The sequence below is a fragment of the Coturnix japonica genome, chromosome 25 (assembly GCF_001577835.2).
Source record: "Coturnix japonica isolate 7356 chromosome 25, Coturnix japonica 2.1, whole genome shotgun sequence".
Lineage (NCBI taxonomy): Eukaryota > Metazoa > Chordata > Aves > Galliformes > Phasianidae > Coturnix > Coturnix japonica.
In genome coordinates, this window is record NC_029540.1 from 1,852,361 (window position 1) to 1,865,346 (window position 12,986).

At 60.9% G+C, this 12,986-nt stretch overlaps 2 protein-coding genes across 3 annotated transcripts; both read right to left on the reverse strand.

Moving 5' to 3' along the window:
* Positions 1-1,317: 1,317 nt before the first annotated feature.
* Positions 1,318-6,361, reverse strand: ECM1 (extracellular matrix protein 1). The gene is made up of 6 exons (XM_032449161.1): positions 5,262-6,361; positions 4,598-4,657; positions 3,914-4,233; positions 3,129-3,479; positions 2,289-2,509; positions 1,318-1,459 (listed from the first exon to the last, which is right to left on the reverse strand). The coding sequence occupies exons 1-6, from the start codon at positions 5,302-5,304 to the stop codon at positions 1,318-1,320; spliced, it is 1,137 nt and encodes a 378-aa protein (XP_032305052.1). The 5' UTR covers positions 5,305-6,361.
* A 311-nt stretch (positions 6,362-6,672) lies between these two features.
* TARS2 (threonyl-tRNA synthetase 2, mitochondrial) lies at positions 6,673-12,862 on the reverse strand. 2 transcript variants are annotated; one of them, XM_032449225.1, is made up of 17 exons: positions 12,794-12,862; positions 11,927-12,111; positions 11,723-11,837; positions 11,079-11,200; positions 10,890-11,007; positions 10,703-10,767; positions 10,541-10,619; positions 10,321-10,467; positions 10,149-10,247; positions 9,837-10,003; positions 9,388-9,763; positions 8,887-8,964; positions 8,656-8,756; positions 8,262-8,363; positions 7,916-7,988; positions 7,729-7,843; positions 6,673-6,918 (listed from the first exon to the last, which is right to left on the reverse strand). In XM_032449225.1, exons 1-17 carry the CDS (start codon positions 12,845-12,847, stop codon positions 6,770-6,772), a joined length of 2,145 nt encoding a protein of 714 aa, XP_032305116.1. In that variant the 5' UTR covers positions 12,848-12,862; the 3' UTR covers positions 6,673-6,769. The 2 variants fall into 2 exon arrangements, with proteins under 2 accessions (XP_032305116.1, XP_015740119.1); XM_015884633.2 differs by lacking the exon at positions 12,794-12,862 and adding an exon at positions 12,184-12,291 and having other exon boundaries at positions 6,683-6,918.
* Positions 12,863-12,986: the final 124 nt, after the last annotated feature.

The window sequence follows — 12,986 nt, forward strand, 5'->3', positions numbered from 1 at the left end:
TGACACAGTTGTGACACCCCGAAACACACACAAAAACAACAGACAAAACAACCCCCCCCCGTTTTAACCCCTCCCCTCTCCTTTTTACCCCCCCTCCTTTTAAGCCCCCCTCCCCCCCTTTTAACTCCCCCCATTAAACCCCCCTTTTACCTCCCCCCCTTTTAAGCCCCCTCCTTTTTACCCCCCTCCCTCCTTTTACCCCCCCTGTTTATCCCCCCATTAAAGCCCCCCTTTTAAACCTCCCCCCATTTAACCCCCCTTTGAACCCTCCTCTTAATCACCGCCCTTTCTTTTAACCCCCTCCCCCTTTTAACCCCACCCTTTATGCCCCTCCCTTTAACCCCCTCCCCTCCTTTTATCCCGCCCTTTTTAACCCCCCTTTTACTCCCACTCCTTTAAACCCCCCCTTTACCCCTCTCCCCTCCTTTTTACCCCCCATTAAAGCCCCCCCTTTAAACCTCCCCCATTTAACCCCCTCCTCTTTTAACCCCCTCCCCCCTTCTTTAATCCCCTTCCCTCTTTTTAACCCCCCCTCCTTTTTACTCCCCCTCCTCCTTTATACCCCCCCCCTTTTAACCCCCTCCCCTCTTCCCTCCTTTTACCCCCCTTTAACCCCTCCCACCCTTTTAGTTCCCCCATTTTAACCCCCTCCCTCCTTTTAACCCCTGCTTTTAACCCCCCACTAGACTCCCCCTTTAAATCCCCCCTCTTTTAACCCCCCCCTTTGAATCCCCTCCTCTTTTAAACCCCCCCTCCTCCTTTTAACCCCCCCTCCTTTTAATCCCCTTCTCCTTTTAACCTCCCCTCCCCTCCTTTTTACTGCCCTCCCTCCTTTTAACCCCCCCATCCTCCTTTTTACCCCACCCCCCTTTAATTCCCCCTCCCCTCATTTTACCTCACCCCCCCCTCCTTTTACCCAACCCCACCTCCTTTTAACTCCCTCCTCCACTTTACTCCCCTCCTCCTTTTAACCCCCCCCTCCTCCTTTTTACCCCCACCCCCTCCTTTTTCCCCCCCCCCCCCCCCCTTTTACCCCCCCACATCACCCAGACTGAGAAGGGAAGAAAACACGGAGCAAAGTGACACCAAAGCAACCTTTTATTACCGGGACTTTAAGACTCCTGGCCGTAAGATGGGGGGAATGGCAGCTCCCAGCTTAACCCCCTCCATATATTCCCCTTCAAAGCAACGCAGTCCCTGGGCCCCCCCCACGCACAGCAGCCGCGGGGGTCGCGCCAGAGAGCTGCGTGGAGCAGCACAGAGAGCATCGATTGCTGAGAGAGCTGTGGGGAATGGGAAAGAAAGAAAAGAGGGGGGTCAGGAGTGTTGAACCCCCCCCTCCATGCCCACCCCCTCGACCCCCCATTGCCCCTGCTCCTCGGCACAGGGGCTCCTCTCGTCGTGGGGCAGCGCGCAGCACGTGGAGGTCACAGCTTCCAGCAGCTCTGGCACAGGGCGTCTATGGGAGGAGGGGTCAGAATGGGGTCTATGGGAGGAGGGGGGCAGGAATGGGCGTCTATGGAGGAGGGGGGCAGGAATGGGGTCTATGGGAGGGGGGGGATCAGGAATGGGGTCTATGGAGGGGGGGTCAGGAATGGGGTCTATGGAGGAGGCGGGCAGGAATGGGGGCTCTATGGGAGGGGTGGCAGGAATGGGTCTATGGAGAGGGGTCAGGAATGGGGGTCTATGGAGGGAGGGGCAGGAATGGGGGTCTATGGGGGGGGTGGCAGGAATGGGGGTCTATGGGAGGAGGGGGTCAGGAATGGGGGTCTATGGGAGGAGGGGGGGCAGGAATGGGGGTCTATGGGAGGAGGGGGGTCAGGAATGGGGGTCTTATGGGAGCGGGGGGTCGGAATGAGGGTCTATGGGGAGGAGGGGGGGCAGGAATGGGGGTCTATGGGAGGAGGGGGGTCAGGAATGGGGGTCTATGGGGTTGGGTGGGGGGGGACTCGAGCATGTGCATCTCCCACCCAGGCCTGAGTGTGGGGTGGCACCAGGCTGGGGAGGTCCTAAGGGGACAATGTCTAGTGCCACCTAGTGCCACCCCCCCCAGGGGGGTGGTCTTGGGGCTTTGGGGGCAGCTGGGAGATGGTCCCAAGAAAGGTGGGGGGGGTCCCAGGCACTCTGAAAGTCTGGGGAGATGCAGGGATGTCCAGAGGCTTTTGGGTGTTGAAGGGGGTGATATGCCCAGGGAACCCATAGAAATGGATGGGGAGGGTCCCAGAGGTTTAGGGTGGGGGGGTTGATGTTCCCAAGGCCACATTAGCGGGGTCCCCCCCAGTACACACCGCTTGCTGAGCAGCCGGATGGGTCCGCAGAGGGTGCGTAGCATGGCAGGGCCGGGTCGGGCCAGGCTGATGTTGTGAAGCTCCTGGTCATAGTCAGGGTGGGGGGCGGAGGTGGCGAAGCAGCGGCTCCTGGCATAGCCCACCCCCCTCCTGCAGCAGCGGTGCTGCCGGGTCTTCACAGCCCCCTCCTCCCGACAGAAGCGCTCCAACCCCCTCAACCACTGCAGAGACACAAACACGGCTGTACCTGGATGCTGCCATCACCCCCATGACACCTTCATCACCCCTTGAGATAAGTGGGGCCTTCCTGAGATACTGAGTCACTCGCTAGGTCAGCCCCCCCCCCCCCTCCAAGGGACACCTGTGTCACACCCAGGGACATGCAGGGCCCTTCCCACACACCCCACAGACACTTCACCCCCTTGGGATAACCCAGGGGACACTGGTGTCATCCCTTGGGACACACCTAAAGCCACCCGTGTCCTCCCCAAACACCTTCATGGGACACTTGGGTCACTGCTCAGGAAACACCGTCATCATCCTCCATCCTCCCAAACACATGGATCACGCTCCAAGACACCTGGGTCACCCCGAGTGACACTTGTGTCACCCCCCTCAAGGCACCTAAATCACACTCTGGGATGTCTACATCAACACCTGGGACATCCATCAATCCCTTGGACCTGTGTCACCCCCTGGACCTCTATCACCCCCTCTGCATCTCTATGTCACCCCCCCAGACTCCCATCTCACCTCCATGCCAACTCAGCCACCCTTGGACCACTCCTGTCCCCCCCCCAGCTCCCTCCCACCCCCATGTCCCCCCCATCCCCAACTCACGGCAGTGTGGGCGCACTCCAGGCTGCTGTTGTGGCAGCAGCGACCAAAGTCACGCTCCAGCCGGCTGTGGAACCGGGCCCGGGGTGCAGGGAGGCCTTTGGGACTGGGCCGCAGCCCCCGCAGGAGGCAGATGTTCTCCATGTTGGCCACGTTGGGCTCGCCGGGGGGGAAGGATGGCACGAGGACGGGCTCAAAGACGGTGATCTCAGTGATCTCGGTGATCTCGGTGGTGGACACGGTGGCGTCGACGAAGCAGCGGCGTCGCGCAGCCCCGTGTCGGTGACAGCAATGGAACTGCCGTGTTTTCACCCCAAATTCATCCTCGCAGAACGTGTCCAAGACGTCGGTCCACTGCAGGGACAAAGGGACAGGCTGGGTCAGCATCAAAATGCCTGCGTATCTGTGTCATCCCCTATGGGATACCTGTCACCCTCCTGGACATCTGTGCCATCCCCCAAGACAACTGTTTTCTCCTTGGGATAACATTGCTCCTCCAGGGACACAATCTTGGACATCTGTCCCCTTCATATCTTTGTCACCCCACAGAAACACGTGGACCCCTCCCCAGGCACCTGCATCACCCCCTGGACATCTATACCATCACCTGGCACACTCCTGTCTCCCTCCCATACCCCCATGTTTCAATCCCCCCCCACACCCAAAACACATCTGTGACCTCTATGGGACACCCGTGTCACCCTCTGGGATACCTACGCCCCCCCACCCCCCCCAAGGGGACACCCCATCTCTGTGTGCCCCCCTTGGTGACATGAGCCCTGACTCACCGCCCGCCGGGCACAGGGCAGCGGGGCGTGATGCTGACAGCAGCGGTCCAGGCGAGGCCAGAAGCTGTCGAGTGCAGCCACCTGCCTGCGGAGGTGGGCGAAGGAAGCAGGGGGCAACGAGGGCCGGGGGGCACGGGGTACCAGCGAGGGGCTGCGGCAGTAACGGCTGAGGGCATCAGGCAGGGGCCAAGCTGGGGGGAAACCCTCCAGGATGCTGCCCCAGGTGGAGGTGGGTGACGGCGCCCGTGGGTACGGGATGTCATCAGCCCCCGCTGATGCGATGATGTTGGGGGACAGATGGAAGTCCTCCTCCTGCTGCACTGTGGGGAGAATGAAGGGTGATCCCACATCATTCCAGCTGGGTCCCCATTCCCACAGTCCCAGGTGTCCCCTTGTTGTCCTGTGGACTCAGACCCGTGTGAGTCCTACAGCCCTGTCCCCATGTCCTCCTATTCCCACCCTCCCCCTGTTGTTCCCACCCCTACTGTCCTCCAATGTATGTCCACCCCTGTCCCCACATCCCCTCCATCCACATCCCCATTTACTCCCTGTCCCTACACCTCCTCCATCCCTTGTATGTACCCCCCACCCATACCCCCATCCCTGGCACAACCCTGTGTTCCCCCCCTCCCCACTCCTGTGTTATCCCATCCTCCCCCCATTCCATCATGTCCCCATTCTCACACTGCTGGATCTCGTGGGATTGCTGGATCAGTTGCTCATGCTGGGGATTCAGGTTTGCCACTGTGACACAGGGGACAGAGAGCACAATGTTCACCCCTGGCTCAGACCCCACAAACACCCTCCCCTCCCCCTGTCCCAGTGCTGAGCTGGGGGGACAAATGGGGACCCAAAACCCCCAGATATTGGGGGTACATGGCAGGCTGTGACAGGGACAGGACAGGGGTGGCTGGGAGGGGACACAGGTGGTGGTGAAGCAGCCAGGAAAGAGCTCAGGAACATGGGGAGGGGGACACGAAGTGTCAAGGAGGGACCCAAGTGACCCAACAGGGACGCTGAGCACCCAAAGGGGGGACAGCAGTGACTGAGTGGTCTCTGCAGGGATAGGGATGCAGAAGGTTGGGAGGGGACCCAGGTGTGTGGGAAGGGGACCCAGGTGGCCAAGGAAACATGGAAGGGACATAAGCGGCCATGGAAGGGATACAAGCGGCCATAGAAGGGACACAAGCAGCCATGGAAGGGACCCACACCTGGGAGGGAATATGGTAGGGTGGTGGCCCAGGTGTACAGGGAGGGGTCCAGGCATGCAGGAGGGGCCCAGAGGAGCTGAGTTGTGCCCCAGGGGCTGCAGGGGATTCAATGGGGAACTCAGCAATGGGGAACTCACCGGCGGTGCCGAGGAGGAGGAGGAGGAGGCCGAGGGCGGCCATGGTGTCGGGCGCTGTGGAGCTGCCGGAGGTTCTGCTGCCTTATGAAGAGCCGGGGCGGTGCGGGGCCTCATCCCGAGGCTGAGTCACGGCCTGACGTCGCAGCGGGGCCGGAGGGGGGGGAAAGGGGGGACCGGGGGGGGCTGTGGGCACCCACTGAGGCCTGCACCCCTGGGCTGGGCCCAACTGCGGCCTGCGGGTGGGCCCCATGCCTCGGCACAACCGGCCCAGCCGGTCCTGGGGCACCACGGCACCAACAGGCCTCAGCACCGCCACAGTGGCCCCAAACCTGTCACTGTGGCCCCAAACCTGCCACGGTGGCCCCAAACCTGCCACGGTGGCCCCAAACCCATCACAGTGGCCCCAAACCCATCACAGTGGCCCCAAACCCATCACAGTGCCCCCAAACCCATCACTGTGGCCCCAAACCCATCACAGTGCCCCCAAACCCATCACTGTGGCCCCAAACCCATCACAGTGCCCCCAAACCCATCACTGTGGCCACCACGCTACCCCCCCCNCACCTCAACTTGCATCACAGTCAGTGAAAGTGAGGTAGATTTTTGTGGTTTTTGCCCCATTTTTGGGGCTTGCTCCACCCAGTGAGTCACCCCCACTGCTGGCAGGATGATGGGGATGGAGGGAGCCTGCAGGGGGATCCCCCCCACCTTCTTGGCATGGTCTTATCCCGTTCCCATAAGTGACAAGGATAAAGGAGGTGACCCCCATGGGACACTGAGTACAGGTGGAGTATGACACCGACATGGTGCTGGTCACGTCCTTTACACCCAGGAACGTGGAGGGGGGAGAGGGGGGGAGAAAACAAGGGCTGTCTGATTACAGTGAGGAGGGCCCAAAGAGCCCCAATGGCACAGCCACAGCATGAGGACCCCATTCACAATGTGATTGGGGGGGGGATAGGGGTGAAATTTAGGGTTGGTTCCCACAGGAGCAGCCCCAACACCCCCCCCCCAACCCCCCAGGCTATTGCCCAAGGCGACGGCTGACGCGGGTTTGCGCAACCCCCCCCTTGGGTAGGGGAAAACCCAGACAACACAGCGGGGGGAGCACAGGCGTCAGGGAGGGGAACCTGGGTGTCTGGGGAGGGGGGGGGAAGGAGTCTGGTGTCTGGGGGGTGGGCAGAAATATGGGGTAAAGGGGGACCCAGGTGGGTTAGGAAGGGGTGGGGGGGGATGCATTGGGTATAAATAGGGGACAGGTACCAACGTGAGGAGGATACAGGTGTCCAAATGGGTGTGTGTGTTTGTATGGGGGGGGCCACAGGTGTCCTTCTCCCAACACCTGCAGCTGCTCTTGGCAGCAGGAAATTTGTGGGGGGGGTGCTTTGTTCCCAGCAGAGATACAGCCAAGCACCATTTCCCAGCACTTTAATGAGTGCGTGGTGGTGGTGGAGAGGATGGGGGGGGGAAAACAGTGGATATGGGGTGTGTGTAATGGGGATGGGGGGTCAAAAGAGTTCCTCAGCGTTGGGGACGCGGGTGTCCCGCAGCTCCCGCAGCCGCTGCAGCACCTGGTGCAGGTTGTGCTCCCCCAGCTGCCGGTTGTCCCGCGTGCGGATGCTGACGGTGCAGTTTTCCTGCTCCCTGCGGCCGACCACTGTGGGGGGGGGAGAAGAACAGGTTGGGTTTGGGGGAAAACAGGTCGGTCTGGGGGGAGAACAGGCTGGTCTGAGCGGGGACAGGTTGGTTTGAGGAGGGGAACGGGATGGTTTTAGTTGTGGGGGGGGGGGGACAGGAAGGCTTGCAAGGAAAACGGGTTGGTTTGGGGAGAAATGGGTTGGTTTGGAGGACAATAAGGTTATTTTGGGGGGAGCAGCCCTGTGTGGCACCCAAACATGTGGGTGCAGCCGTGTGCTGTGCACACCCACACCCCCCTACGCACACACACACACCCAGTCTGCGCACACCCACGCCCACGCTGTGCACACCCACACCTGTGCTGCACCCATGCACCCCCGTGTGGGCACACTCAGACTGTGAGTCACACACACCTATGGGAACCCCCCCCCGCAGAGCTCCCACACCCCCCCATTATGTGTGCACACCCACATATGTTCCCCCGCACACCCATGGCAGCCCCCAGGTGTTCCATCTGCAGCCCTATATGCACGGTCCTGAGCAGCAAACCTCAGGCAAAAGGGTCCCTGGGGGTCCCAAAGGATTCCCAGGGGATCCCCATAGGGTTCCCAGGGAGGCCCTGAGGGTGTTCCCAGCCACTTCCTGATGCTCTCACCCCACAAATCCCAGTTCCCGTCGGGATGCGGATGCGGAGGTGGGCAGACAGCCGGGAACCACTGACTCAGTGCTGCCACTCCCATGCCTGGGGAGGGGGGGACGGGGGGAGACACATGGCCCGGGGTGACTGGGGTTGACAAGGAGCCTGGGGGTGACCCTGTCCCCCCCTTACCCAGCTGGAAGTTGTAGTGGTTGAGTTGTGCCCGGCGAATCTTCCTGCCCAGTGTGGCACCCGCATCAGCATCCAGGTCAGCCATCACGCCGTCCCGCCGCAGCATGGCATGGACCTGCCAACATCGGGTCAGCAGGGACATGGGGGACATAAGGGGGCACTGTAGGGCCATTGGGGACACACTCACCTCGCGGGCATAGCCCTCAGTGTCAGGTGCCTGCGGGATCACCATTGCCTGCAGTGGGGAGAGCCAGAGCGGCCTGTGGGGAGGCAGCTGGGGGTAAGGGAGGGAAGGGGTTTGGGGTCTCCTGGAGACAGGGCTGTGTGGGACTGGGGTGTACCCAGCACTGAGGGTGCTCCAGGTATTGGGGATGGTTTTAGGGGGATGCCCCTGGGAATTAGAGGGGTGGTGTGGGGATACAGAGGCACCCCTGGGAACTGAGGGTATCTGGGGATGGCGGTGTCTGCAGGGGATGGGGTTGCTCCTAGAGACTGGTATGACCCCATGGACTGGGGGTGCTTTGGCCCCTCACCATTTACCGCCGCAGCTCTCGGCCAGCACGGCCACCATGCGCTCCACGGAGCCCAGCACCGCGCGGTGGATCAGCACCGGCCGTGCCATCCCTCCAGCTGCACTGTGGGGGCAGAGTGGGGGGGGCTGTTGGCAGGCACTGCTCTTCCCAGCACGGCCCATCACCCCAGTCCTGCATATGGCCCCAATCTTGCCCCCTGTCCCCATACCTACCCTCAACCCCCCCATCCCAGCCCCAAACCTGTTCTCTCCAATGACCCCAACTCAATACACTCTGGTACCTATCCCTGCCCCTTGATCCCTGATCCTATCTACACCCACCATCCCATCCCCAAACCTGTCCCGTCCCCATCCCTTCCCACCTCCTCAATCTTTAATCATCCCCCTTCCCCTACCTGGCATACTCCAGCCCAAACCTCTCGGGCATCTGGAAATCCAGCTGGATGGTGCCACACTGATGATGCCTCCCCAGTGCATCCTGGATCCGGATATCGATCTGCAAAAAGGGAAGGGAGCTGAGGTGGCTCTTCCCACCCTGACACGAGACATAGCAGCCCCCAGAGGACAGTAAAGGGTCCTTAGAGACTCCCCCATTCTCCTACAATGTGATGCAAAACCAATCTCACCTTGGGGCCATAAAAAGCACCGTCACCCTGACTCAGCTCCCAGGGCTCCCCAAAATCTTGGAGGCTCTTCTCCAACTGCTGCAAGAGCAAATGGGAAGGGGAGGGGACAAGATATGATGGTCTGGATGCACTGCATAGATGCGATGCTTGAAGGTGGTGGGGCAAAACCAGGCCACGATGCTCAGGGTGTGTTGCAAAGGAAAGACATGTGGGATGTGAAGCATGGGGGCACAATGCAAGAGATGCAACACATGAGCACAGTGCACAGGATGTGAAGCATGGGAGGTGGCCCAAAAGTGCAAATGCAGAGGTGTGATGCGTTGGATGTAATGCATGGGATACAGTGCAAAGGACAAGAAGAAAGGATGGGATGTAGGACCAAAATGCATAGGACACAATGCACAGGTACAAGAGCAAAATGCATAGACACACAGCACAGGAGCACAGCAGAGATGTGGTGTGCTACCCAGTGCAGGAGACGTGATGTCAATACTGTCCCACCTGCTCAGCACGGTCCCAGGTTGCAGCATCCCCCAGGAAGCCATCGGGGCGTGTGGCCAGAGCCATTTGGAAGGAGAAACCCAGCGTGGCGTAGACGGAGCGCACGAAATCCAAGCAGGCACCAATCTCAGCCTCCAGCTGTGGGACAACACTGTGAGCAGGGGAACAGGGGACACAGGGGGGATACAGGGGGGACACAGGGGGGACACCCACCTGTTCCATTGTACAGAAGATGTGAGCATCATCTTGTTGGAAGCGCCTTACGCGAGTCAGCCCAGTCAGGGAGCCAGGGGGCTCATTGCGATGCAGCACCCCAAAGTCAGCCAGGCGCAGAGGCAGCTCCCGCCACGATCGCGGCCGGTGGGTGAACATGAGGCTGCCAGCAGATGGATAGATAGATGGATATCAGCCCTGCTGAACCTGCTGCCCCTCCATGGTGCTCAGCTCACCAGTGGGCCGGGCAGTTCATGGGTTTGAGTGAGAGCGTCTCGGTGCCAGCGGTGAAGGAGAACATGTTGGCGCTGTAGTGCTGCCAGTGCCCTGAGAGCTCCCAGAGGCGTGGGCTGAAGATGTTGGGGGTCACCACCTCGCTGAAGCCCCTTGCCTGGTACTCGCTCTGTGGGGATGGGATGGGGTCATCAGCCTAACCCTAGGGAGCTGTGTGCAGCCCATGGTGGGGTATGAGGGGCAATGGGGCACGGCACTGTCCATAGCAAGTAGTAGAAGGGATGGTGGCAGCCCAAGGGGCTTTGGGGCCATACCCTGATGAAGTCAATGAGGGTGTTGTAAATGTGGGCACCACGGGGCAGGAAGAAGCAGCTGCCAGGGCTGAGGGCGTGGAAGAAGAAGAGTTCCTGCTCCTGTGAAGTGGGACACGTCACCGTGGAAGCCATCAGCAGCCGGTTCCCAAGAGCTGTCCTATACAGGGCTCACCTTCCCGATGCGACGATGGTCACGGAGTGCAGCTGCATCCTGTGCCTGCTGCCAGGCCTGCAGCTCCTGCGTGCTGGGGAAGGCGATGGCAGCGATGCGCTGCAACGAGAGGCGGCCTGAAGGGCTCTCCCAGAACGCAGCTGAGCTCTGCAGGAGGGATAGGAGGGGTTATATGGGATGCCCACATCCCCTTAGCCCTCATTCCTTGTGCTGCACCTACGGTCAGGACGCGCAGTGCCCCAATCAGCCCCGTGTGTGGGAGGAGGGGACCACGGCACAGCTGGAGCAATGGGCCACACCTGCAGGGATGGATAAGGAAAGTGGGGGGGGGGTTAGTCACCATTCTGCCCCACACAGTCCACGATGGGCCCATTGTGCTCACCTATACACAGTGGCTGTTGGGGTCGTCACCTCCTCTTCAATTCGCTGCAGCTGGAAGCTGTTGTGCTGTGGGGAGTGAGGCAGGTGAGATGATGTGGGTGACATCAGCATAAAGTGACACCAGTACAGGTGACATCAGCGATGAGAGGGTGCCACTGCCCTCAGGGAGGGGACGGCCACAACCTCACCTTGAAGAGCTCCAGCAGCTCCTCACGAGTGGCCTCGAGGCGCTCAAAGAGGTGCTGGGAGCGGATGAAGGCCATGCAGGCATCCTCCAGCACCTGCAGCTCACTGCGCTGCACCGTCCTGCAGGCACAGGGACACGCTGGGGATGTGGGTGAGGGGATCCATGGGGTGGCAGCCCCACAGCCCTGTACCTGTCACCCATGTGGGCATCGCAGAAGAAGCCATCCTCAGTGGCGACAGTACTGCAGATGGTGGCTCCATAGAACTGCTCCACTGCTGCTCCCAGGATGAAGGCGCTGGACTGCCAGAAAGCCTGAGGGAACAGCAGATGATGGGGGGACACAACAGATGGGGGGGGACACACAGCAGATGGGGGGGAAACAGCAGATGGGGGGGATGTAGGAGGTGTGGGCAGATATGGGGGACACAAAAAGCATGGAGTACAGTGGGGACATGTGGGATCATAGAGTCACAGTGATAGGTTGGAAAGGACCTACAAGATCATCTAGTCCAACTATCAGCTGGTCAAGGGACACCGTGGATCTGAAGGGCAATTTGGGGACAATATGGGGTGGGAGCACAGGGAATACGAGGGCATGGAGGATAACTGGGATGGCGGGGGGGAAGTGGGGACATGGGGCTGTAGGGGATACAGTGGGGACGGGGATTGGTGAGCACAATGGGGATGGGCTGCGGTTGGACCTGAAGGTCTTTACAGACTTTATTGATTCAATGACACGGGGAGCACGGAGGGGCACTGGGGGGTGCTGAGGATGCCCGGGGGTTAAACAGAGATGTGGGGGCACAGAGGGGGGGGGGGAGCTGTGAGACTCACTTCGCGACCCTCCGGCGCGGTGAAGTCGAGCAGCTCCAACTCCACGTCGCTCTCCAGGGGCCGCTCCAGGTCCCGCAGCTCCCCGTTCACCCGGGCCAGCACCGCCGAGCGGCGCCTGCGGGGACAGCGAGGGGACAACGTGGGGTGTTGGGAACCGGAGGGGGCGGCCATTTATTGGGGGGGGGGTTGGGGGTCGGGCCGTACCCCAATTGCTCGGCTACGTGGCGCGGGGTGCTCTGCAGAGCCCGGCCGGGAAGGAGGCGACCCCCGGGCAGCGAGATACGGATGGGGGTCCCCTCCGAGGGGTCTCTTCCATGGTGGGTGCCATCCTGCTGCTCGCGGTCCGCTTTCAGCCGCTCGAAAAGCCGCAGCCGTTCGGCGAAATGGGGCTGGGGGAGGAGATGAAGGTCAGCGGGTGAGGACCCCAAATGGCGAGGAGGGGGTTGGGGGTCACAGCGCACCCGGTACCACCGCCGGGACCCCCGCAGCAGCAGCCGCCCCCCGCTCAGCACGGCGGGCATGGCGGGGCCGGGACCGCCCCTTCCGTCGCCGGGCGGATGCTGCGGCCTTCCCCGGGGCGGAGCTCCGCGGTTGCGGCCTCGGGGTGAAGGGATCTGCCCTCACATCGCCCCCAAAAGGCCTAAAGCTGATACACCCCCTCCCCTCTTTTTGGTCCCCAAAGCGCCGCCATTTTGTCCTGCAGTCAGACCCCCCCGGCGCTGCAGACCCCCACCTGCCGCCATTTTGCACTCCCAAAGTCACTCGAAATGCCCCTAATTCCCCTCGAGGCCGTCATGTCACACTCCTGCAGTCACCCACCCCACAAAATGCCCCAAATATCGAAACTCTGCCGTTCTGAGACCCCCCCAAACCACCCCAATGCTGTAGGCCTCAATGCCGCCATTTTGGCCTCGCACACATCCCAAACCCTTCAGTCCACACAGCGCTGCCATTTTGCTTTCCTTCCCCTTCACAACCCCACTGGGAGCCAACAATAACCCTATTATAGGGGTGGGGGCTTCTCTTTCCCCATAGACATTGGGTTTTGCCATCCTCATGCTGAGGACTGACCCTGGGGCAGCAGCGATGTCCATGTTGGGGTTCAGACCCGCATCTCGGTGCCATTTGGAGCCGGCCATGTTCCATCTGCAGCCCATATAGTGCTGAAGAATCGTTCAGCTGAAGGAAAACATGTGGAAAAAGGAGCCAGAACAGCACAAAGAGGGAAAAAATGGGAGTCAGATGTGAAGGAAACCTTTGAGAT